At 42.4% G+C, this 26399-nt stretch overlaps 1 protein-coding gene across 2 annotated transcripts in view; it reads right to left on the reverse strand.

Annotated features, from left to right (window-relative positions):
• GCNT2 (glucosaminyl (N-acetyl) transferase 2 (I blood group)) overlaps positions 1 to 26399 on the reverse strand; it is a 107122-nt gene that overhangs the window by 24141 nt on the left and 56582 nt on the right. The window contains exons 2-3 of one of the 2 annotated variants that reach the window (XM_033934691.1): positions 15931 to 16020; positions 9884 to 10093 (exon numbers count right to left, since the gene is read on the reverse strand). In XM_033934691.1, coding sequence (XP_033790582.1) covers positions 9885 to 10093; positions 15931 to 16020 — 299 coding nt within the window. In that variant the 3' untranslated portion in view covers position 9884. The remainder of the gene's footprint in view (positions 1 to 9883; positions 10094 to 15930; positions 16021 to 26399) is intronic. The other variant, XM_033934692.1, reaches the window with a different exon arrangement.

Consider the following 26399-nt stretch of genomic DNA (forward strand, 5'->3'; position numbering starts at 1 on the left):
TTTCTCTCCCTCCACCACCCTTCCATACCACCCTGACCTCCTTTTTCTCCCTCCACCACCCTTCTATATTCCTCTCTCCCTCCAAACCAGCAAGGTCCCATGATGACTGCTTCTGTTGCCTCTGCCTCTGTAAGATGTAAGTGACATTGGAGGGGGTGGGCCGGCAGACACAGGGAATTGCAGCAAGGTTCCGCAATGACTGCAGCTGCCGGTCCTCCCCTTCCGACATCACTTACGTCTTCCGGAGGCAGAGGCAGCAAATGCAGTCATCGTGGGACCTTCCTGCACTTCAGTGCGGCTGCCGACTCTGCTTCAGAATAAGTACGGCAGCTGTGCTGAGTACCCCCCTAGGGCTGGCACCCGGTGCGGTCTGCCACTGTATGAGGGGACAAAAAATAATAGAAAGAATGGATAACTTGACCGATTTTAGACATGTCATACAGTTAAAACCACAAAAATACGTCATAAAATGTAATTATAAACTCAAAAGACACCAGACGAAAAGCATACTATAGAAAGGAAACCAGAAAAGACCAAACCCATAGTACTAAGATCCAAATGCTAAAATCGGACATGTCCATTACGAAGAGACATGTGGATCACCACTAATTATAACGAGTGAGTCTTTAAAATATGAGATGGTAACGGATAGCCAGACCTGGTGAACGGAAGTGACAAATACTGGAGCCAAAACCAGAGCACCGTGATGAAACTTGAATATGGATACCTTGCATTTCTTGGCGTTGAAGCCCAGCTGCCAGGTAGATGACCAACGTTCCAACAAAAACAGGTCCTGCGTCATACTATCGTGTAAATCGGCGCCGCTCACTATGTTACATAGTTTGGCGTTGTCGGCGAATAGTGTTATTTTACCTGAGTCAAGTAAAATAAAGCCCCTGAGTCAGGTCCCCTATGAATAAGTTGAAAAGGAGCGGGCCCAAGACTGAGCCCTGCGGTACTCCACTTGTCACTTCTGACGTTTTAGAGAGGGTACCGTTAACCACCACCCTCTGAAGTCTACCATTGGCTATTTTTTGGGCTTGCGAGCTACTTTTAAAATGACCAAGTGAAAATGATCTACCAATAATAAAAAATTTTTAAAAATCCACAAAGCACACTGTACGCAGAGAAAATGTTAATAATCATTCCTATTCCGGAGTTTTCTCAAAAAAGGTCAAAGCAGATGACTCTATGTACTGTCACCTCACTAACAACCATACAAAAATAGACAAATATACCCCCTCCCTTTTTACTAAACCACGATAGCAGTTTTTAGCGCAGGGAGCTGCGCTGAATGCCCAGAGCTGCTTTTGACGCTCATAGGCTCCCTGCGCTAAAAGCCGCTATTGCGGTTTAGTAAAAGGGGACCATAGTGTAAAATATAGACAGCAGATATAAATTCAGACACATTTTGATCAGTAAATTTAAAATAAAATCATTTTTCCTACCTTATTGTCTGGTGATTTCATGAGTTTCTGGTTGCACTTTCTTCTTCTGACTGTGCATTAGAGAATGACACGGGGAAAAAATCTGTCCCCGTCACTGCACCGTCCCCGGCCCACCATCTTCTGCACCGCCCCATCACCGTCGTTCCCTTCACCGCCCCGTCACCGTCACCGCCATCCCTTTCACCGCCCCGTCACCGCCACTGCCATCCCATTCACCGCCCCGTCACCGTCCCCGTCTAGCACCCATCTTCTTCCCTCTTTCAATGTCTGTTCTATTCCTTTCCACCACCACCCTTCCCTCCCTCCTTTACCATCTGTTCCTTTCTACCACCCTTCTTTCATATCTTCTATCAGTCCCCCCACCATCACTAGCAGTCTCTCTTCTCCCTTACCATGAGCAAATAGAACTTCTGAAAATTGTATTGCTGAAGCATTATTTCTAGTACGCCTTTTTTTCCAGATGGATAATGACATCAATTTTATAATTCTTACTGTCTGCTCTGATTTCATTCACAATTTAGTTTGTGTTTTGTACCTGAGGATTCCATGAGGCATTTAACCTTTTCCTGTCTCTTCTGTGATTTCAAGTTGATTCCTTCAATAATGGAGTCTCAAGGCAGTAACAGTTTTCTATTTTGGGCTCTTTTGACATTGTTTAAGGGATTTCTTGTACATTTGGTGCTGGTCTTCTTTGATGAGGTCACTTCAGAATCTATTTCCAAGGAAGAGAAACTTTTTCCCTTTCACCCCCTCCTTCCTTGTGTGAGCTGGAACACGGGGTCCCCGCAAGCAAGTAATTTTATATAATTTTCATTCTATTCATTCATAGAAATTAAAGTCTAGATAATGGCAGTCACATAACAAAACATGATTTTACAAAAATAATTCCCTGCACAGTCAAGCCTGCAAGGATTACTAGATGTCTTTCAGCAGCTCCCCTCCCTCCCTCCCCCTTACCTTTGTGGCCAAGTCAAAATGATCTACCAACAATAAAATTTTAAAAACACAAAGCACGCTGTACGCAGAGAAAATGTTAATTATCATTTATATTCCGCGGGTTTTCAAAGAGGTCAAGGCAGATGACTTTATGCAATGTCACCTCAGTAACAACTATACAAAAATAGACAAATATTCCCCCTCCCTTTTTACTAAACTGCGATAGCGGTTTTTAGCGCAGGGAGCTGCGCTGAATGCCTCACGCTGCTCTCGACGCTCATAGGCTCCCTGCGCTAAAAACCGCTATTGCTTTTAGTAAAAGGGGGCCATAGTGCAAAATATAGACAGCAGATATAAATTCTCAAAACGGACACATTTTGATCACTAAGTTGAAAATAAAATCATTTTTCCTACCTTTTTGTCTGGTGATTTCATGAGTCTCTGGTTCTTCTTTCTTCTCCTGCCCCCCCCCTCTTTCTTTCTCTCTCCCCCTGGTCCCCCTCTTTATTTCTGCCTTTCTTTCTCTCTCCCCCTGGCCTCCCTCTTTATTTCTCTCTCCCCCTGGCCCTCCTCTTTCTTTCTGCCTTTCTTTCTCTCCCCCTTTGACCCCCTCTTTATTTCTGCCTTTCTTTCTCTCTCCCTCTGGCCCCCCTCTTTATTTCTGCCTTTCTTTCTCTCTTCCCCTGGCCTCCCTCTTTATTTCTCTCTCCCCCTGTCCCTCCTCTTTCTTTCTGCCTTTCTTTCTCTCCCTCTTGACCCCCTCTTTATTTCTGCCTTTCTTTCTCTCCCTCTTGACCCCCTCTTTATTTCTGCCTTTCTTTCTCTCTCCCCCTGGCCCCCCCTCTTAATTTTTTCCTTTCTTTCTCTCTCCCCCTAGCCCCCACAAAGCCATCGTGCCAATTTCTCCACTTCCACGATTCTTTCCCTACCCTCACCCCCAAGCCAGCAGCCGATTTCTCCCTGCTCCTTCCCCGATGTCCTGAACTTCATCGGGCAGCAGCAGCATTCACAATTCACTGCTGTTGCCCGCTTCAGGCCTTCCTCTCTGTCGGGTCCTGTCTTCATGAAAACAGGAAGTAGGCAGGACCCGGCAGAGAACAAGGCCTGAAGCCAGCAACAGCAGCGAATTGTAAACGCTGCTGCTGCCCGAAGAAGGTAATGGAGCACGAGGCAGACCGCTTCTCCCCCCTCCAAGCCGAATCTCCGCTGACCCTCCTATCTCCCCCCCTCCGTGAACCTTTCCGACCCTCCCAGTGAAAGCAGCAAACCTCCCTCCAGTAGCGTTGGCTTTCTCCTCCCTCTGCCGCATCACTGATGACAAGTGACATCACTGATGCGGTGACAAGACCATTCACTGCTCCACGGGGCGGTGATGGCCTTGTCCCCGTCCCCGCAGAGGCTGCTAATTTTCATTCCCTGTTTTTGTTGGGTTACCCGCGGCTAAACGCAGTAGCCGCGGGTAAACCGCCACCGTGTCATTCTCTACTGTGCATCCAATCTTTCTTCCCTTCTTTCAGCCTGTATGCTTCCTCTCCTCCTGACCGCATTCCCCTCCCCCCCAACTTTTTCTTCCTCTCTTCCTGCCCTTTCTTTCTTTCTCTCTCTCTTCATGCCCCCTTTCTTTTTTTCTGCTTCTCTTCCTGCCCTCTTACTTTCTTTCTCCTTGCCCTCCTCCAAGCCACTGCCAATGTCACTGCCATCGGGGAACAGGCCCCAAAGCCGCTGGCCGCCGCCGCCCCCCCCCCCCCAAGCTCTCCCTACTTCGGGCCAACCAGCATTCTTCTCCCCGATGTCAATTCTGCCATCGGAGAAGAAGGCTGATCGGCCCAAGATCACAATCGATTGGGGGAAATGCTGCCGGGTCCTGCCTTCGCGGAAACTGAAAGTAAGCAGGACCCAGCAGCAAGAAGAGCAAATGGAAAGCTTCACTGACCTGTCTCCCGCCTTAGCCCGTAGCGAATTTATGCTTCGGGGATCTAATATGTGCGTGCCGGCTTCCCTTCTCTTCCCTTCCCCCCCCTGGACATAACTTCCGGTTTCGGAGGGAAGAGAAGGGAAGCCTGCACACACACATTAAAGCCCCGGAGCATAAGTTCGCTACGGGCTAAGGTGAAATCATCAAGCCGGCTTTTTTTTTTTTGTTGTTGAGCAGCAGCGGAGGCAGCAGAATTTAGCTGGGCGGTCATCTAAATTACCCGGGCGGACCACCCAGCTGAAAGGCCCTAGGGAGAACACTGTATGCTGATGACATCCTTGTCCTTCTCGAAACAGACTCAAACCTTACCAACCTCTCTGAAAATATAACAGCTTGCATATCGAAACTCCAATCCTGGTCCCTCTCAGTTCAAATGAAACTGAACGAGTCTAAAATGAAACTACTCTGGTTCGGCCCAAAATTAGAACAGCTGCCTACCCTCTGGCGCCACACTGCAGCTTGAGTTCTCAAGCAAAGTTCTAGGCATCATTATCGACTCTTCTCTTTCCTTCAACGACCACCTCAACTCCTTGGTAAAATCATGTTTTTTTAGCCTCCACATGCTGAGGAAAGCGAGATCCTGCTTCTGCCAACAACATTTTGCCGACCTTGTTCAATCCATCATCCTCTCCAGACTAGACTATTGTAATTCCATCTATCTAAGTCTAACTAAAAAAAGTCTTCAAAGACTTCAACTAATTCAGAACACTGCGGCCAAGTTGATCTTTGCAAAATGCAAATTTGATCCCCACTTCTGTCCAAACTCCACTGGCTCCCCGTAATTTCCAGGGTTCATTTTAAATGTGCCTGACTAGCTTTTAAGATCCTACACGGCATCCTCCCTCCCCTAATCCCACTATCTTGGAACACTTTGAGTCCTGACACCACCAGGCCCACCCAAAAACTTAAACTATCCTTCCCCTCGCTAAAAGGTATCCTCTCTGCAGGAAAATTGGGAAAATCCCTCTTCTTCAGAATCACAGGGCTTTGGAATAATCTTACTGCCTCACTACGGAATCAGGGCTCCTTCCAACTATTCTGTAAGCACCTGAAAACTAGGCTTTTCACAAAAATGTAATGCTCTCCTCTCCCCTGTTCTCAACCCCCAAACCCATTATGTTATTCCTTCCTATATTAAGCTCTTGTAAACTGTGCCGAGCTCTATAATTATGGAGAGGATGTGCGGTATATAAACTTAAAGTTTAGTTTAGTGCTGCTGGACAGGGGGGAGGTAAAAGGATGGGAGGTGGTCTACTGCTGGACAGGGGGAGCAGGGAAAGGGGTGCTGCTGGACAGGGGGAGGTAAAAGGAAGGGAGAAGGGCTACTGCTGGACGGAGGCGCAGGGAAGGGGTGCTACAGGACAGGGGGGAGAGACAGAAAGACAGACAGACAGGGGGCCAGGGAGAGAGACAGACAGAAAGGGGGCAGGGAGAGAGAAAGAAAGAAAGACATACAGAACGAAAGAAAGAGAAAGAAAGAAATGCCTAAGTCTACACATCTGTTCTAGCACCTGTTAATATAACAGGCTAAAAAACTAGTGTATCTATATTGATCCAAACCATGCAATGGTCAGAAATTTCTCCAGGGCCAACGGTAGCCTCAGAGATCAGCGTAAAAAAAGAGGCACTATTAAAGATCTTGCTCTGTTTTAACTGGAAATGTAATCCCCCCCCCCCCCCCGACATTCCAGATAAAAATATGCCTTAAATTTAAACTCATAACACAGCAAAAGCAGGGTATCAGCACAACCTCATTATACTAAAGTAGGAACATCCAGCTTTCACCCCTGCTTCTAGGAGACCTTGGACTAATCCAGGGGCTTGTGGTACATAGGTTATAGAATTCTTTTAAAATCGCCTCCACAAAACAGGAATCGTACACATTCCCACAAATACATCAAGAAACCCAGCCTGCTCCTTAGGACTCTGGGCAAATCCCTTTGCACTCCGTTGCCCCAGGTATCACATTTAGATTGTGAGCCTGCCGGGACAGATAGGGAAAATACTTAAGAGCACCTGATTACTATTCAGTGTATTGTAAACTGCTTTGGGTGAATCTCTTCATGAAAAGGCTGTTAATAAATCCAAATATTAAAATAAAATAAATAATACAGCACAATCAATTGTTCCGTGGTACTACATCCGAAATGGCTATAGCTAAGACAGACTGCAGGCACTGGGACTAGTGGCAGCTGGGAGACAGAATGACTGGAAAAACTTAAGGGACAAAGCTGAAGCGCAGGATTTGTGGTAGGTTGGAAACGAAAACCATTATATTTCTGCAACAATAGCATATTTAAAGACATGATCAGTTGTATTCTCAAAAACTTATGCTTTCACCTTTGAATAAAGCTTCTGTTTACACATAGCAGCTAACAACAGTCTAAGAAGAAGGAAAACCTAAGGGAAAAAAAGAAAAATCTGGACCAAGCCAGTTTTATAACTATGGTATGGGAAAGTTACGTGCTATACTTTTGTTTGCAAAGAGCTTTCAAATGCTTTGTCAACGATGATAAATCAAAGTGTAGAAATGTTCAAGTACATGTAAACAGAGTATGGATCTCTTTTTCATTCGTTTTTATGAGCTTAGTGGATACATGAATAACCTCACTACTTAACTGTGAAATCTCAACAGGGTTATTAAGCCTTCCTGTTTCTTAGCATTCAGAGGTAAAGGGTGAAAATTCCTTTGGAATTATTTCCCTCAAGTTGCTGCATAACAGCATTACTAATCTTTTGAGTTATTCATTGTGAAGGCAGTTATTGTCCTTTATGACATTCAAGCATAGGGCTAGATTCACTAACCTGAATCGATCCGATGCATTCACCCTCAGCCTTTATGCAGATGAACACGATCGGAGGCCTGCCCCACACCGACCAGACGGACTGCTGAAGAGCGATCCTGACACATGCGCAGACCATCTTCTTTGCCCGTAGATGGTCTGCGCATGTGCTTGCTCCCCGTGACATAACTTTCTCCCCCCCCCTTTTTACTCCCGAGCCCGTGGTTTTAACCCACGGATTTAAAGCGAGACTGCACTGCGGAGTGTTCTGGAACAGAACACACTGTAGTGCAGCCCCACTTTAAACCCACGGGTTAAAAAACACAGGCTTGCACTGCAGAGAAGGGCGGCAGAGAGCAGGAGTTGGGAGAGGCAGAGAGCAGGTCGCAGCAGGAGAGTCGGGGAGGCAGAGAGCCAGTTCGGGGAGGCAGAAAGCTAGTTTGGGGCGGCAGAGAGAGAGAGTCGGGGAAGTATAGAGCAGGTTCTATGTCGGGACAGCAGAGAGCAGGAGAGTCGGGGAGGCAGAGAGCCAATTCGGGGAGGCAGAAAGCTAGTTTGGGGCGGCAGAGAGAGAGAGTCGGGGAAGTATAGAGCAGGTTCTATGTCGGGACAGAAGAGAGCAGGAGAGTTGGGGAGGCAGAGAGCAGGTTTATTTCAGGGCTGTAGGGCTGGCAGTACAGTCGGAAAGGACGTGAGCGACTGGTCCTCAGCAGTCGCTTCTTTTTGGATCGGCCAGCCCAGTCGGTGTTCCCAATTTTGTTTAGTGAATTGCGTCCTTCCTATTTTGCATGCTGGTTCCCCTCATTTGAATGCGCAAATTGGATCGAATGTTGATCGGCAACAAGGTTAGTGAATTGGATCGGGGAAAAAATTGGGTCACTAAACGATCCCAAACACGATTGGTGGGCTTAGTGAATCTAGCCCATAGTGTAATGGTCTGTATGCCACAAAGTACAAACCTGGAAATAATTTTTAGTGGCATTGAAAGCTTGATTCACAGCAGCAATTCCATCAGAGCAGAGAGACTAATCATTAAACTAACACATTGAACATCTGAGCTCTCACAAGTTAGGCAAATGTGAAATAATTCAAACTCAGATTCTGGGAAACTAGGTATAAAACAATCAGGGCCTGGCCTAACTGGTCTAAAAACAGCCCGCAGGTCATAGAGAACAACCAGTTCTTAGGCAGAATATATACTTAAACCCACATATGTACCGTGTTTCCCCGAAAATAAGACAGTGTCTTATATTCATTTGGGGCCCAAAAAAGGCACTAGGTCTTATTTTTGGGTAGGTCTTATTTTTTTCATGTACATGATCATCTCTCCCTTCACTCCAATTCTTCCTCTTTCCTTTCCCCCACATGTGTAACATCTTTCCTCCCTCCCACCCATCCCCCTGTGCCTTCTCTCTGCAGCATCTTTCTATCCCTCCCATCCCCCTGTGCAGCAAGACCCTTGCCCATCTTCCATCCTTTTTTCCCTCCCATCCCTCGTGCAGCAGGACCCTTGCCCAGCTTCCCTCCTTCCCATCCCTTCTGCAGCAGAACCCTTGAGCCCCCGCTGCTGCTCCCGCCGTGCAGCCGAACCCCCACTGACCTTTCAGCCTTCCCTCCCAACCGATCCCCACCAACCGCGACCATAAATAACTTCCTGCAGCCTTCTCGCTGGGGCCTTCTGTAGCGCGGAACCAGGAAGGAAACACAAAGGTCGCGCTCCTGCATTATGAGCCACTCTGCAATGAGAAAAGCAGCCCTCCAGCAGGAGACTGCACTGGACCACCGCCAGTTAAAAAAGGTACCGGGGGGGGGGGGGGGCAGTTTGCTTCGGGCTTCCCAACACCAAATGCACCTATGCGTAGAGGAGGAAAAAAAAAAAAAAAATTGTGAACCAATTTTTTTTTCTTGGTTTTTCCTCCTACACATAAGTGTGTCTTATGGTCAAGTGCGTATTATAGACCGAAAAATATGCTATGCTTTCTCAGTGCTTGTGATCTTCTCATTCAGGCGGTTCCTGTGAGGTATGATTGGTATGTACCAGGAAACAGGTTTCTAGATACATAGTACTTAGTCTTTAGAACACGGTTCTTCATTTTTAGAAAGGTTTCCAATTATATTTTTTGGTGGGTAAATGTGTGTACCACATATTCATATGAAAGAATGATGGTGGAACGTTTGGGGAATAATAAGTCCTTTAATGATGTATGGAGTCCATTGACTACTTTTGTTGCATTACAGTAAGGGTCATGTTCCTTTCTTTTTCATTAGATTTCACATCCAGGGAGGGTGAGTGGGTGGGGGGGAGGGAAATGTACTTTGAGGAGTTAAAATATTGTAATCACTTCATATGTATTATTGTATTAATAATTAAGATGAGGATGGGAGTAAATGACTGTTTAATTTAATAATTGTATAGTTATTAGTGCATTCTATGCAGTGTTTATGATTTACCAATTGTATTGCACTATCAAAGTTTGAAAATCAATAAAGATTAAAAAAAAAAAAAAAGGTTTCCAAGGGAGATCCGGGAAATTACAGACCAGAAAGCCTGACTTCTGTGCTGGCCAATATGGTGGAAACAATTATGGAAAACAAGTTTTTATTGAGTAGCACCACAACAATAAGAAAACAATGTGAAAAAAGTTCATTTTAACATACCAAAGCACCAACCCTCCCAACCCCCCCCCCCACCACCACCCTCCCTCAGGACAAAGGAACAGAAAACAATAGAAAAGACTAGCCTCAACAATTCAGAACCTGACTTCTCGCTACTGGGGTCAAAGTGTTCCAGAAAGGTTCCCAGATTAATTGGAAATGACGTCCATGCTGTGAGTCCAGATCTGCAATGTCTCTACGCTCCCAGGAGAGGATAGTAATCATCTGGCCCTTCCAGAGTTGAATAGTAGCTGCAGCAGAGTTCAGCCAAGTCCGAAGAATGCACTTGAGAGCAGCTAACAGGGATCAATGCAGAAAATGGTGGAAACAATTATAAAAAATAAAATTGTGGAACACATAAACAAACATGATTTAATGAGACAGAGTCAGCATGGGTTCAGCCAAGGGAGATCTTGCCTCACCAATTTGCTTGACTTCTTTGAAGGTGTGAATAAACATGTGGATAAAGGTGAGCCGGATGATGGTATATCTAGATTTTCAGAAAGCTTTTGACAAAGTTCCTCATGACAGACTCATGAGAAAATTAAAGTATCATGGGATAGGTGGCAAAGTTCAGTTGTGGATTAGGACTTGGTTATCTGATAGAAAACAGAGGGTAGGGTTAAATAATCATTTTTCTCAATGGAGGAGAGTAAACTGTGGAGTGGCACAGGGTTTTGTACTGGGACCGGTGCTGCTTAACTTATTTATAAATGATCTGGAAATTGGAACGAGTGAGGTGATTAAATTTGAAGATGTCACTAAACTGTTCAAAGTTGTTAAAACGAATGTAGATTGTGAAAAACTGCAGACAGACCTTAGGAAATTGGAAGACTAGGCATCCAAGTGGCAAGACGAAATTTAACGTGGACAAATGCAAAGTGATGCATATTGGGAAGAATAACCCAAATCACAGTTACCGGATGCTAGGGTCCACCTTAGGGGGTTAGCGCCCAAGAAAAGGATCTGGGTGTCATTGTAGACGATTCAATGAAACTTTCCACTCAATGTGTGGCAACGGCCAAAAAAATAAACAAGATGCTAGGAATTATTTAAAAAAGGGATGGTTAACAAGTGTAAGAATGCTATAATGCCCCGTATCGCTTCATGGTGCAACCTCACCTAGAGTACTGTGTTCAATTCTGGTCTCCTTATCTCAAGAAAGATATAGTGGCACTGGAAAAGGTTCAAAGAAGAGCGACCAAGATGATAAAGGGAATGGAAATCCCCTCATATGAGGAGAGACTAAAAAGGTTAGGGCTTTTCAGCTTAGAAAAGAGATGGCTGAGAGGAGATAATAACGAAGTCTACAAAATCCTGAGTGGAGTAGAACAGGTACAAGTGGATCGATTTTTCACTCCGTTAAAAATTATAAATATGCCATTCAGAAAGGGTTCCCTGAGTGGCAAAATTTAAAAAAAATTAGTATAGCTTGCCAGGCCTATGTTTCCAGACAGGAGCACCAGGCTGCCAAGTGATATAAATTAATATCTGAATATTTGAACAAAAAAAAACAAAAACAAGCTTAAAAGATATTTGGAGCATTGAGACAAAGCAACAGATTTCTGCTACTCAATGGCCATGGATTTGGAGAATGAGATGTACAGCATTAGCATCTATGAGACAAACTTGGTTTTTTTTTGTTTCATAGAATTTTTTGGACCCCTGTTTGTTTGCAAAAGTTAGACAGTTCAAAGTCTAATAGATGCTGGCATTGTCATCTTGATGTAGGGACACTAGATCAACTTTTGAAAGTCTATATGGGGTACAATCAATAGGATATTAGATACTTATATCTCATTGTCATATGACATATTTTGTTTGGAACTATATTACAACTCAAATGTCCAGTTAACGCAAGCAAGAACAGATTATTTCTTGATATGACAGGGATTGCTATACAGTTGATTACGAAAAATTGGAAAAACTGGGATAGACTGAATTATATTTTTGGGTGGGAAACCCTGTGCCTAGTTTATCGATATGAGCGAATGAATTCAGAACAATTGGGGCATTATAAAAAATTTAAGGAGATTTGGGGCCCACTTGGGAATTTTGTAAACATTGATCACTAGTGTAAGCCTTTAATTTTTAAAGGAGTTTCGCACACATCTGGGGAGGGAGGAAATGGGGATGAAATATACTTATATGATTACTTGTTAGATATACCGTAAGTGCTGTTTCATTGTACCAAATGTTTGTATATTGTAATGCACTTTGTGTTTGTTTTTAAAATGAATAAAGAAATTAAAAAAAAAAAAATTTACAAAGACTAAGGGACACTCGAAGTTACAGGGAAATACTTTTAAAACCAATAGGAGGAAATATTTTTTCACTAAAAGAATAGTTAAACTCTGGAACTCATTGCCAGAGGTTGTGGTAAGAGCGGATAGTGTAGCTGGTTTTAAGAAAGATTTCGACAATTTTCTGAAGGAAAAGTCCATAGTCTGTTATTGAGACAGATGTGGGGGAAGCCACTGCTTGCCCTGGATCAGTAGTATGGAATATTGTTACTTCCTGGGTTTTGGCCAGGTACTAGTGACCTGGATTGGCCATCGTGAGAACGGGCTACTGGGCTTGATGGACCATTGGTCTGACCCAGTAAGGCTATTCTTATGTTCTTACTTTCCCAGTCATCAGTAGCGGTATAGAAGCTTCAATAAACAACCCCTCCTTGGATAAAAAGCGAATATCTTGAAAACTGTTAAAGCTAGATGTCTGAAATTTTGTAGTTCTTCATCTTATATATTGATCTCCATTCTGATAGATTATTATCAATTTCTGAAATGGTGAAGTTGGGGCCATTGGTTGAATTGATGTGGAAATACCCCCCATAAGAAAAAGTTTAGATTTTCTTTTGCCACTTATCATAAACAGCATGCAAATGTATGGAACGATCTTGTAGGCAAATTGCAAAGGAAACTGTTCATAGCCCCTAAATACATAACAGACCTTTTCTCTTTCACAACCAAAAGACACAAACAAAGCTCTCATCTGAACTTTGTCTCTCCATCGGTCAGAGGTTGTAAATTTAAGTCATCACCAACATCTTCTCGCACATCAAGCAGCATTATGGGGTAAAGACCTTGAACAATTGCTTGTGCCCACTACCTATGGGGAATTCAGGAAATGCCTAAAAACACATCTGTTCCTGAAATACTTAGGAACCCAACCTATACAATCTCAGTCCTCAACAAATGATCACTAGAACTATCAATAACTAAGTCTGTATTTTGTTTATTCCATTTAATCTGTAACATTTCTAATCTGTAACATTTCTAATCATTGTAAATCGCATAGAACTTCACGGTCCTGCGGTATATAAACTGTTATTATTATTATTATTATCATGAGAAAGACACAGGAAAATGGCTGCTGCCAAAGATTTCTGAGATTCCATTGTTACCCATTTTGATCTCCAGGCATATTTTCCTTTTTTTTTGTATTCCCTAAGCAAAGGAACAGAGCTAAGGGCCCAATTCACTTAACAGTCCAATCGTGTCTGATCTGTGGCAGGCCGACCAATTCATGACGGGAGAATATTCAAATGGGGGCGATCGGAGGAACACCCCCCCACTGCTCGCATGGATCGCTACTGAGCGATCCCGACGCATGCGCAGAACATCTTCTTTGCATGTAGATGGTCTGCGCATGCTCTCTGCTCGAACATACCTCTTCATTGCTCTGAAAATAAAATGGGAGCAGGCAGTTTTTAAAGCTGGAACAGCGAAGGGGGAGCAGTGGGTCTCCTCCCTCCCACCGGTGTGTGAGTGCTGCTGACTTGTTGCAGAAAAATGTCCCACCACCTTTTTCAAAACACACCAGTTCTTCCAGCTGAGGCCCCTACTGATTTGCAGCCTGTCACTTGTGTGACAGTGCGACATCAGGGGAGCAGAAACTGAAATGGAAGTTCGTGCCGCCCCGACTCTCCTGCCCTCTGCTGCCTTCCTTGCAGTGCGAGTCTGCGGGTTTATAGCGGGGCTGCACTGCGGCGTGTTCTGGAATACACTGTGAGAGGAAGAGGAAAATCACGGAAAACTCTGGTATAAAGGAAAATCACTTATAAAGTCCTTGTATGATACAGGTGAAGCATATTAAGTCCTTTGGATAACGCTAAAGATGAAGAAACCAGATCTCAAAGAAGAAAAAATCCCCTTTTCTCCCTCCTGCTCTAATGAATCAGTATATTAACAATGTAAAAGACATTTCTTACTACATTTGCCAGCTGTCATATACTGATTGAGAAATACCCTGCTGAGTTAACTGCTGGGCTAAGCGAAACTTATGAGAAGGAACAAGCAAGCAAGACTTAACTCTTTTGCATGGCAATAGGGCTTCACACCAGCCAGGATATTATGAAAGGATGAACACATCTCATGGTCAGAAATAGAATTCTCTAGAATATCATTTAGTAAGACGTGTCTTGTGATAACGAAGCAGGGGAGGGGGTGAGGCTCGGAATTGCTTATATGGTAAATTAAAGGGGCATTTGTGGGAAAAGGATAGGCCTTACGGTAAACTGAACAGACGTACAGCGTGACACAAATGTATAAACCAATAAATGAATCTACTTATGTAATGACGTGTAAGAAAAGAACCAATAAAGATGTATCATGTGATTTAGACCAACGTGGTGTTGACCACCAAGAAATGTATAAAACCAGACCTGTAAGCGGAAGTAAACAGAACAGACATCAGAGGATCCTTAGGCCTGAAGATCACATTCTGTTACTTTATATGCTGAATGATTTATTCTTGTAAGCTGTTACTGATTTGCTAATAAATATATTTATTGATTGATACCAGTATATAGAGTGTGAGGTCTCTATCTCGAGGTAGGCCTAGACAGCGGCTTACTTCAACTGTAGTGCAGCCCCATTTTAAACCCACAGGTTCGCACTGCAGGGAAGGCGGCAGAGATCCAGAGTTGGGGTAGCAGAGATCAGTCTGGGCGGCAAAGAGCAGGGGGATTTCAGGGCTGCGGGGTGAGGATAGGGTGGAGATTCGGGGCAGAGAGCAGGGCGGCAAGGCAGGAGAAGTCGGGGCTGAAAGGCAGGGGCTGAAAGGCAGGAGAAGTCAGGGCTGAAAGGCAGGAGAAGTCAGGGCTGAAAGGCAGGGGCTAAAAGGCAGCAGAGAGCAGGAAAGGTCATGTGCGAGTGGTCCCCACCAGTTGCTTCTTTTTCGATCGGCCAGCCCAGTCGGCGTTGCTGAAAAAGTTTTGTGAATCGCGTCCTTCCTGCTTTTCATGCGGTTTACCCTCATTTGCATGTGCGGATCAGATTCAGATCGGTCATAAGGTTAGTGAATCGGGTTGGGGGTTGCAAACCAATCGGTTTGCTTAGTGAATCTAGCCCTAAGTCGGGCAAACACAGTCTACTCTTGTTTGCCTGGAGCTACAGGGAAGCCTATGGGTGGAGTACCCAACAGGGGGAAGGATCCCACGCTCATAGTGGGAAGGACCCCCACTGGGCCAGTCTTACACCTCATCAAGTGATGATTTGGGGCAGTACAGATGTGCTTTGCACTCAACCAGGTCCAGTCGATGGACCTGGGACCCTGGGGCTGGCCATTAGGCTCAACCAAGCTGTGTGGCACCCACCTGCACTGCTGAGAGGTAGGCCGGGGACTAGAACTATTCTAAACAACCCTTCATCTGCTGGTGGAAAAGAAATACTGGATTTTTCTAGTCGACACCAGCCCTAATACTGGTGATGTTTCTGGAAAAGATCAGTTTTTCTACCTCCATCTGCTAGTTGGAAGGGATAACACCCACTTGATCACTGACAGAGTCCACATGCTATGGAATTTCTTTCTGAAAATTAGCTATATGAAATGCATATAGAAAAAGCATGCACGTAACTCAAAACTGCCCTTTTTACATTTAGGAGAAGCTGTACCAAGTACAAAAAATTTATTTTGCATAGCAGGTAGAAAAACATGATCAGCTTACTAAATATTTTGTTAAACGTTATGAAATACCTGTAGAAATAAAACATTTTTAAGAAACTGAAAATACAAAAGTTTGAGGAAAAGGGAACTCAAATGTTAGGGGGAAAATACATTTAAGCTAATACTTCATGAATTATTCCCCTCTGCTCCCCCAAGCAATAAAGATTAATATACACATATTTACCATGACAGCCCCCATGGTCCTTTACATCACTCCACTTTACAGCTCTGAGATCACCTTCCCATTTTGCCTCTGGCATTGATCCAGGGACACCTGTAAGTCAAGCAAAAACATGATCTATCAAGATGCTGTGAAATGTAGATTAACAACCTTTGTGACTAAGGGCTCCTTTTACAAAGGTGCGCTAGGGTTTTTAGCGCACAAACAAAATTACTGCACACTATAACGCGTGGTAGCCGAAAATCTACCGGCTCCTAAAAAGGAGGCGGTAGTGGCTAACACGCTAGGGAATTTAACGCGCGCTACTGCGCACGTTACGGCCCTAGCGCACCTTTGTAAAAGGAGCCCTAAGTACTCACAAGCATTTAACACAGCCCTACGGTTCATGCATCAGATTATTTAAGATATTGAGCCAAAAGTTTACAGATTCTGAAGAAGCCTTTTTAACAAGTAGGCTTGATTACTGAAACTCTCTTTTTCAAGGACTTAGTAAAACTGGACAGCAGAGATTGAAACTAGTATAGAATAGTGCTGCCCAATTCAGGAAAAATTTTTTTTCGATTCAGCCTATTGAATTGCTTTTTTGATTCGATTTTCCTGCCCAATTGAGTATATATATATATATTTTTTTTTTTTTCAAACATCCTGGTGGGTTTATTTTATAGCTTCTTCACCTACCCCACCCCTTTTGCCCTCTCCTACCTACACTGGTGCTGTGGTGTAAACAAAATAAACAAACAAAAAATACTTTTCCTCTCTATTAAATTCTAGCTCACGTTCGCGGTCAAATACCAGCTCTGGTACATCTGACACATTGTAATCACAAAACAGAAAATGTCTTCTGATAACTCGCTTGCCAGGGTCTCCTGTCCATTTGTCATTTTCTTCTTTCTCGTGCTAACCATCCATCTTCCATCTCTGTCCTCCCTTTCCATTTCCCTTCTCTCCCCTGGAGGTCTGGCATCTTTCCTTTTTTTCGTTTCCATCCGTGCAGCTGCAGCGATGGACCTCACCATCCCCAGATCCACCATCTCTCCTTTTCTCTCTTTTTCAAATTATTATTTCTAGTTTTACATTAAACTTCACAAGAATAATCTTGCACCATTAAACACAGGGAAGGAAATCAATTCAGAACACTTAAGAAAATCTTTCTTACAATATAAAACAATCATAATCCCCCTTTTAGACCACAATATTGAGGAGAATGGTCAAACTATATAAGATAAAAACTTAAGTATAATTTTTTCAGAAGAAAGGCTTAACGTTATCTAAACAACTGCATTACTTCAAAAAGTCCCTCATCATTCCTTGATAATCTTCTTAACATCTATAAACTCCTTCAAGTGGTCTGGAGAGAAAAAAGTATACTTGATTCCCAGATACCTAACCAGGCACTTACAGGGATATGCCAAAAGGAATGTAGCACCTAACAAAATTAAAAAATTTAAATTGAATCAGGTTGGGCAGACTGGATGGACCATTCAGGTCTTTATCTGCCATCATCTACTATGTTACTATGTTAATTGTCTCTTGACATAAAGATAGAAAGTCTTTCCTTCGCTCTTGAGTAGTCTTAGCGACATCAGGAATGGGCCGTGAAATGGCAAATGAGGTTCAACGTGAATAAGTGCAAGGTGATGCATGTCGGTAATGGAAATCATATGCATGAATACAGGATGTACGGTGCTATACTGAGAGAGAGCCCCCAGGAAAGAGACTTGGGAGTACTTGTAGACAAGTCAATGAAAACATCTGTGCAGTGTGCGGCGGCGAAAAAAGGCCAACAGAATGCTAGGAATGATTAAGAAGGGGATCACAAACATAGTAACATAGTAGATGACGGCAGATAAAGACCCGAATGGTCCATCCAGTCTGCCCAACCTGATTCAATTTAAATTTTTTTTTTTTTTTTTTTCTTCTTAGCTATTTCTGGGCGAGAATCCAAAGCTTTTCCCGGTACTGTGCTTGGGTTCCAACTGTCGAAATCTCTGTTAAGACTTAGTCCAGCCCATCTACACCCTCCCAGCCATTGAAGCCCTCCCCTGCCCATCCTCCTCCAAACGGCCATGCACAGACACAGACCGTACAAGTCTGCCCAGTAACTGGCCTAGTTCAATCTTTAATATTATTTTCTGATTCTAAATCTTCTGTGTTCATCCCACGCTTCTTTGAATTCAGTCACAGTTTTACTCTCCACCACCTCTCTCGGGAGCGCATTCCATGCATCCACCACCCTCTCCGTAAAGTAGAATTTCCTAACATTGCCCCTGAATCTACCACCCCTCAACCTCAAATTATGTCCTCTGGTTTTACCATTTTCCTTTCGGATCAGAGAAAGTTATCATGCTGCTGTACCGAGCCATGGTATGCCCCCTCCTGGAATACTGCGTCCAACACCGGCTGCCGTACATGAAAATGTACACAGTACTACTTGAAAGAACATAAGCAGTGCCTCTGCTGGGTCAGACCAGAGGTCCATCGTGCCCAGCAGTCCGCTCACGCGGCGGCCCAACAGGTCCAGGAACTGTGTAGCAATCCTCCATCTATATCCCTCTATCCCCTTCACCTTCAGAAAATTGTCCAATCCCTTCTTGAATCCCAATACCGCACTCTGTCCTATCACGCCCTCTGGAAGCTGTAGCAATCCTAGGGGACTGTCATCGGCCTCAGCAGCACATTCCCTCTGCCGCGGTCCTGACCCTCCTCTGACGTAAGGTGCAGGATCATGTAAGAGGGAACGTGCTGCAGAGGATGACAGCAGCCTGCTAGGATCGCTACAGCACCAGCGATCCTCTGCAGGCTGCCCTAATTAGCTGAACAGGAGACCAGGGGGAAGCCAGAGGATGCTACAAAGAGCGCCCATGCACTGCAGCACTTCCTGACTGATCCAAGGGGCCTCCTAAAGCAGCAGCAGCAGTGGACGGCCAGCAAGAGGCAGCGCTGTCGTCCTGCTTTAGGAGACCTGAACGAATCAGCAAGATCGATTTAAAAAAAAAAAAACCACCCCAAATCGATTCGAATTGGTGAATCGGGCAGCACTAGTGTAGAACATGGTGGCTAGACTTATGGCTGGAAGTAGAAAGCATGATCATATTATGCCTGTTTTGCATCAGTTGTGACAGCACAGTTTTTAAGATTTTGTGTTTGGTATATAAGTCATAAAAGTGGAAAACAAAACAGCAAAGGAGACTCTGGTGTTCAATGCCCATTATTTAATGTCAAAACTCAACATGATCTTGTTTCAGCCGAAAGAGGGCCTGAAGTTTGAATGTTGGTAAGGTATGTTATCCTTTCAAGTCAATCACAAAATAATTTTATAAAACATAGAAAGAGGCTCTAAGAGCCAATGTTGCGGTTCTAAGAAAGTGCTTGGCCACTGATTCTAATACATAATTTTCCTCCAAACGTCAAGGAGGGTAACTACATGGGCAGGTTTTGATGTCAATTCCTCATATGGAACTGTCAATGATCATGCCACAGGTGGGGGGGGAAAGGGGGGGGTGCTGCAAGGCAGGGAAAGGTTGAGTCAAGGCTATGCAAGCAGCAGTACCAATGAACTCTGCATCTGAATAAGTACCAAGCGTTCTTGGAGCATGACCTGTTTTACTATTTGGGATCTAGCTAGGCACTTGGGACCTGGGTTGGCCATTGTTGGAAGCAGCATACTAAACTTCTATTGTGGGGTAAAGAGGATTCCTATTTGATAATGATAGAAAAAATGTTTAATAATACATTACTTGAGCAAAGCACATGAAAAAAAATATATATTGCATACTAAAGCTTCTATTTTTTGGACTAAAGAGGATTCCAGGTTAATATTAAGCTCAAAATATGTTTAATAATGCATTACCCAAGCAAAGCATATGATATAAAATGAGTTTTAGTATGCAATATATATATATTGCATACTAAAACTCATTTCCATAAGGTTAAAGAACATAAAAGGAAATACACTACTCACATAATGGCAAGTGAACGTGTCTGATGCACAATCTTGGCATTGTTGTGACATCATCAATATGCACCTAGATGACAGAATGCCACTAAAAAATAGGATAATGTGTTGGGGTATGTGACCATACTTGAGATTTGAACCTATAACCTTTGAAAGATGAATGTAGTATCTTTAACCACTGAGCCACAGTTGCTCGATGGGCTCGATGGACCTTTACTATGTCCCAGTATGGCAATTCTTATGTTCTTATGCAGAGAAGTTCTACTTATCTCCCTGGATTTAAGTGCAGCATTTGACTTGGTCAACCATTCCTAATACTTGATTATCTGACAGAATTCAGCATAACAGAGGGGCAGATGAATAGAACTCTACAAAATGGTACAAAATACTGGGTTACACAGCATTTTTTTTATTGGGCGATGTTCAACATATACAGCATGTAAATGTATATGCATGCTGTTTATGTTAAAGCATTGGAGGCAAAAGGAGGAGGAACAAGCCTACTACCTGCACACAAGAACTAAATGGTAGGCACAGTTCTTATGCACAGGCACAGTGAGTGCATAGCTGTGATTGCCGGAGCTCCGAACATGAGGCTAGCACCAGCAAGAGCAAAAACAAAAACCTGAAGCCAAACCTTTTCGCTAGGGTGAGATTGGCTGTCTTTTCTTTTCCCCTGAGCTCCACAGCGATTATAGGTGTAGAACATACATGTGCACAAACACACACATGGCCGCTCTTAATAGACTATAAAAGTCAAGCAAAATTTATTTATTTTTAAAATTTCTATACCATTTTTATCCAAAAAGGTTTACTATGGTGAATTTAGAAAACACCTAAAAACATATCTGTTCTTGAATTACCTAAGGAGCTGATCCGCACAATCTATTCCACCACAACCGCTCTCATATTCTGTTAGTCACTAACCTCCAACTATGTAAGTTCTACTCAATTGTAGCATTCTTTTTAATCATTGTAAACCGCATAGAACTTCATGGTCCTGCAGTATATAAACTGCTATTATTATTATTACATACATAAAAGTTAAGAATCCATATAAGATAAGAAAATGTTTAAAAATTAAGTGAAATGCTCCTACCTTCATGCTACCGACAGCACCAATCTGCCAGAAATGTTTACATACTAAAAGGTGGGTATTCCTGGTTATGCAGTACATGGAGAAGTGCTCATTTTAATACTAATGAGCTCCTTGTAATGCATTTGCATAGGATTCTCAGTGGCTGCTACTGCAGTTGGTAAAAGCCATCAAGAACCCTTCTGTGCATTGGAGGCTGCTGAACTTACAAGTTAGACTGCTTAAAACCAGTCTTACTTGCACAGTACACTTTTGAACATTTGCCAACGAAACGGTTCTTTTGTTGTTTACTACTTAATCACAATAGGACATTCCATGTAACCTGACCGTTGTATTATGCAATAGTCCATTCTCTCATTTGCAGCATTTTCTAGGTCAATCCTTGGGCCTATTCTATTCAACATATTTCTTGCCACACTGACTCTTCTCATTCAGTCCCTTGGCATTAAATTCTACATGTATTACATTACATTACATCTAGTTTCTTTCCTTTAGAGTCGAGCAATCTTCAAATTATTACATAGAAACATGAATGCAGATAAAAGCCAAATGGCTCATCTAGTCTGCACATCCACAGTATCCATTATCTCTTTCTCTCTCAGAGATCCCACTTGCTTATCCCAGACCCTCTTGAATTCAGACACAGTCTCTGTTTCCACCACCTCTTCTGGGAGACTGTTCCATGCATCTACCTCCATTTCCATAAAAAAGTATTTCCTCAGATTACTCCGGAGCCTATCACCTCTTAAATTCATCCTATGCCCTCTCATTGCAGAGTTTCCTTTCAAATGAAAGAGACTCAACTCATGCACTTATTATGTAGGTATTTAAAAGACTCTATCATATCTCCCCTCTCCCGCCTTTCCTCCAAAATATACAGATTGAGATCCCCAAAGACCACACACCATTTTAGTAGCCTTCCTCTGGCTATCCAAAAACAAATTTTAAGTGTTTCTAAGACAGATGTGCTTTTCCGAGACATCTTCCCTCCCAACTCTGCCCTCCATACATGCTTGAGTACCTGAATAAATTCATGTAAACCATTCTGAGCTCCATTGGGAGAATGGTATAGAAAGCTGAATGAATAAATAAATAAATAAATAAATAAAAATGTTTTGGTCCTCTTTGATACTCCCCTCACTTTCCATCATCATATCTCCTCTCTGAGTAAGAAATCACTTTTCATATTACATCACATTAGGGTGGCACTTTTCTTCTTTGAGCTAAACTCAATGAGCCAGATCAGTGTTTCTCAACTTCTTCAAGCCAAGTACCCTCTAAATCTAACAAATATCAATCGAGTACCCCTGCCCATAATAGTACTAATTGTAATGTGATTTCTTCCATTCATTTTTCACACACACACAATATCATCTTATTAACAATACATAATGGTAACCACAAAATTAAACTACACAAAGCACACTGTATGCAGAAAAAAATGTTAATTATCAATTATATTCTGCTTTTTTTCAAAGAGGTCAAGCAGATGACTTTAAAATATGAAATGTCACCTCCGTAACAGCTACAGAAAAATAGACAAATATAGTGCAAAATATAGACAGCAGATATAAATTCTCAAAACTGACACAATTTGATCACTAAAATGAAAATAAAATAATTTTCCTTACCTTTGCTGTCTGGTGATTTTATTTTTATAATCATCCTTTCCCAGTCTCTGGTTGCACTTCCTTCTAACTATTCTTTTCTTTTTTAAGTTCAATCTTTTTTATTGAATTTAAGATACGACAAGACACAATGTTTCAATTGTAGCCAATTATAATGTTGAGCTGGTTCAAGGCCATAAGTAGCGGACAATGCTGAGTATTCCATAAAGTTACCATCGGGTCTCAACTGATGAATCGACCAGAGACCCTGTCGACGCCAAGACTTCCACTCAATGTATTGACCTTGAATCTTTGAATGAGGGTTACAACACAAGGAAGAACTGAAAGTGCTATTCCATGGGAGATGAGCAAGACTATCAATAGTAGAAAGAGCAGTTTTGGTGGAGGCTAATATAGGATTAGATCGAATTCTATCCTCCGCTTGTATAAAGGGAACAAATTTGAGGTAGTTTCTATTGAATAGTTGATGTTCCATTTGTAACCAAGCAGGCGTAAGTGCAGAGACCGGTTTCAAAAGCCAGTTAGATCCTTGCTTGCATAGGAAGGCCAGATGATAATCGTAAAGACTTGGGAAGTTGACCCCATCATTCTCCTTAGTGCATTTTAACTTTTTCAAAGCAATGCGGGGTACTTTATTATTCCATAAAAATTTGGCCATTGTGGATTCAAAGTTCTTGTAAACCATTGAGTGGATACACCCGAGGGGATTATTGCTGGATTTTCAGCGGTTCCTGGCTTCCTGCAGCAGCGGTTTGCTGCTAACTTTCCTTACCTGACAGGCACTCACAGAGACGGACCCCCTGACATCATCGGGTCCGTCTCTTCAGCGTTAAAACCAAGCCGCCGCCGCGGTTGCGGCCGCGGGGCGTGCCCTAAGGGGCACGCCAGGCCCCTTGGGAGCCCCTTGGAGTCACGAGGAGTCCGGGAGCTGGAAGCCGGTTTGGTAATATACAAAATCTTTCTATATCTTTTTATATGACTTTAGAATATGGGAAAAAGAAAGATAAAACCTAAAAGTTCTACACCAGTGGTATCGGGCCCAATGGATAGACACTTATTATTACTTTCGGACAATCCACCAGTGGTACCACCAGATGTAGATTCCTCCTTGTCAGGAGCCTCAATAAGTCCTCTCAATCGCACTCCTCCCCTTCATCCGGTACCCAGTGATAGTGGGAATATAACCCCCACTATATCTGATGCTCAAGTGATTTCATCCACCCATTCAAGTAAATTAGTATATGCTGAAATACCTAAATCTTTGACATTTTCTGGTGGAGTGGATGAAACCACACGAACAGAAGAAACACAGGATATTACCTTAAAGGACTTATGGCTAGGTATATCCAGAGTTGAAGGGTTTCTCAGGATAACGATGAAGCAAATGGGAGATTATTCTCAGTTAGTTTCTTCTAAATTAGAAAATGTGGATGCTAACTTAGGTTTTTTGGACAAAACGACTAAATGTGGTGGAAAATCAATGTATTAATTGCAAGCTGTCTCTGTATCAGCTGTTAAAGATTCAACAGTAATACATTCTAAAATTGAATCTATTCGAGAATATGAACAGAGTGAAAAATCTACGCTTGGTCAATTTTCCAGTAACTCATTTATTGTCACCTGAGATTTTGTTAAGGAAGTTTCTTAAAGAAGTATTGGGAATGACCAATGCAGAGAATTTTCCAATAAATAATTACTATTATATTCCTCAAAAAAAACTTGAATCTGCCCAGGGGGGAGGACCATCTGACCACACCAGAGGTAAATTTGACTGAATTTTTAGAAGATACACAGGATGTGATTCAGACTCGGTCCACCCTGGTAATAACATGCATGAGTGAGATGGATAAAATGCTGATAATGAGACTCTATTTCAAAAATAGATTAACAAAATTTTGTGGGGATTTGGTCAGGATTTTTCCGGATGTATCCAGAACCACACAGTTGAGGAGGAAAGAATTCTTGAAATTGAAGGATAGAGTGTTGGCACTGGATGCATCTTTTTACCTGAAATTTCCCTGCAAATGTATGATTAAACTACAAGATATCGAATATTCGTTTTGGGATCCAATGCAACTACAACAATTCCTAATTGCAAGAGAAAAGAAAAAGAAATAGAAATGAGATTTGTTTCACCATACTGAGGAATATGAGAAGAATTAATATAGCAGTATCCCAGTTTAAGGAATGACTCAGGGTTCATTAATATGAACCAAGAATCATTATCCTTTATATTTCTTGAACTTTATTTTATTAGCAATAGCAAGATATACTCCCCATTAATGTGGGCTTGAAAGGAGCTTTGTATGCATGATTTGATTATGTATTGTTTTATGTGATTTCCTTTTTTCTTTTGAATTGTTGGATATTGTAAGTATTCAAAATTATAAATTTAAAAAAAAAACAAACATTGGGGAAAATAAAAATGGAATCATGGACAAAATATACATTATTTTCGGTACTAAAACCATCTTCAGAGAATCCAAACGACCCCACCAAGCCAATTTTAGAGGTGATCACCGGGAAGTAGTGGAATGAATGATTTGTGAAATATAGGTAGCATTATAAACCAAAGTTTCTTTGAGTGAGTTGCAAAAATAAACCCCAAGATATTTCAATTTCATTGGAGCATATTTCAACTGCAGAGCAGAGATTATATCACCACAAGGATTTCCAGCAAGAGGCATCACCTCCATTTTCGTGGTGTTTAATTTGTAGCCGGATACAGATGAATAACACTTTATTGTTTGAATGATATGAGGTAGGGAGTCCAAAGTAGTATATAGTTGGACATCATCCGCATACGCCGACATCTTTACAGTCAAATCATCAATCTGAAAGCCAAGTATGGACTGATTGGTTCTGATAGCGATGAGGAGCGGCTTCAAAGCCAAGTTGAATAAGAGGGGGAACAGAGGACACCCCTGCCGTGTACCTCTAGATGGTGTAAAGGCTTCAGAAAACACATCATTTATTCAGAGACGTGTGGATGGATTAAAGTACAGGACTCGAATCAATTCGTATAAAATCACGATGAAAGCCAAACCAAGATAGGACTTGGAACATGAATTGCCATTCTACTCGATCAAAGGCTTTCTCTGCATCCAATACCATTGTCACTCTAGAAGGCATGATAGATGGTGCCAAAGATATTATATGAGAGAAAAGTCTGGTGTTGTCACTTGCCATTCTTCCCTGTCTTGAATCCGTTCTGATCAATACTGATTATTTTAGGTAATACTAGTTGCATTCTATAAGCCAATAATTTAGCATAAAGTTTTGCGTCTACATTTATCAATGATAAAGGACGATAGTTTTGAACAAGCAAGGGATCCTTGTCAGGTTTTAAAAGGACGATTATCACTGCTTCTGTGAACGAACCAGAGGCCGAACCCTGGTCGATGAGATGATTGAAATAGCATAGCAAGATTGGAAGAAGTATATCTTGAAAAGCAAGGTAGAATTCTACCGAGAGACCATCCGGCCCTGGTGTTTTGTACTTAGCCATGGAATTGTAGAATCTCAGTAAGATGTTCCAAATGTATAGGCTGAGTGAGGGTGTTATTGTCATCCAACTTGGGACCCTTGAGGTTTGTAGATAAACATTTATCATATCAGAGTGTGGGGATTCCGTAGAGATCTTTATAATAGTTCTGAAAATGATTACAGAAATCAGAGCTATCCAATAAGGTATCATTAACTCAGTTCTGATAGCTGGTATGTGTTAGTTTTTTCGGACTTCATTTTCAAATAGTTGGCAAGATGATGAACTGGCTTTGTTGGTGATGGCATA

This window comes from Geotrypetes seraphini, chromosome 2 (genome assembly GCF_902459505.1).
Source record: "Geotrypetes seraphini chromosome 2, aGeoSer1.1, whole genome shotgun sequence".
Lineage (NCBI taxonomy): Eukaryota > Metazoa > Chordata > Amphibia > Gymnophiona > Dermophiidae > Geotrypetes > Geotrypetes seraphini.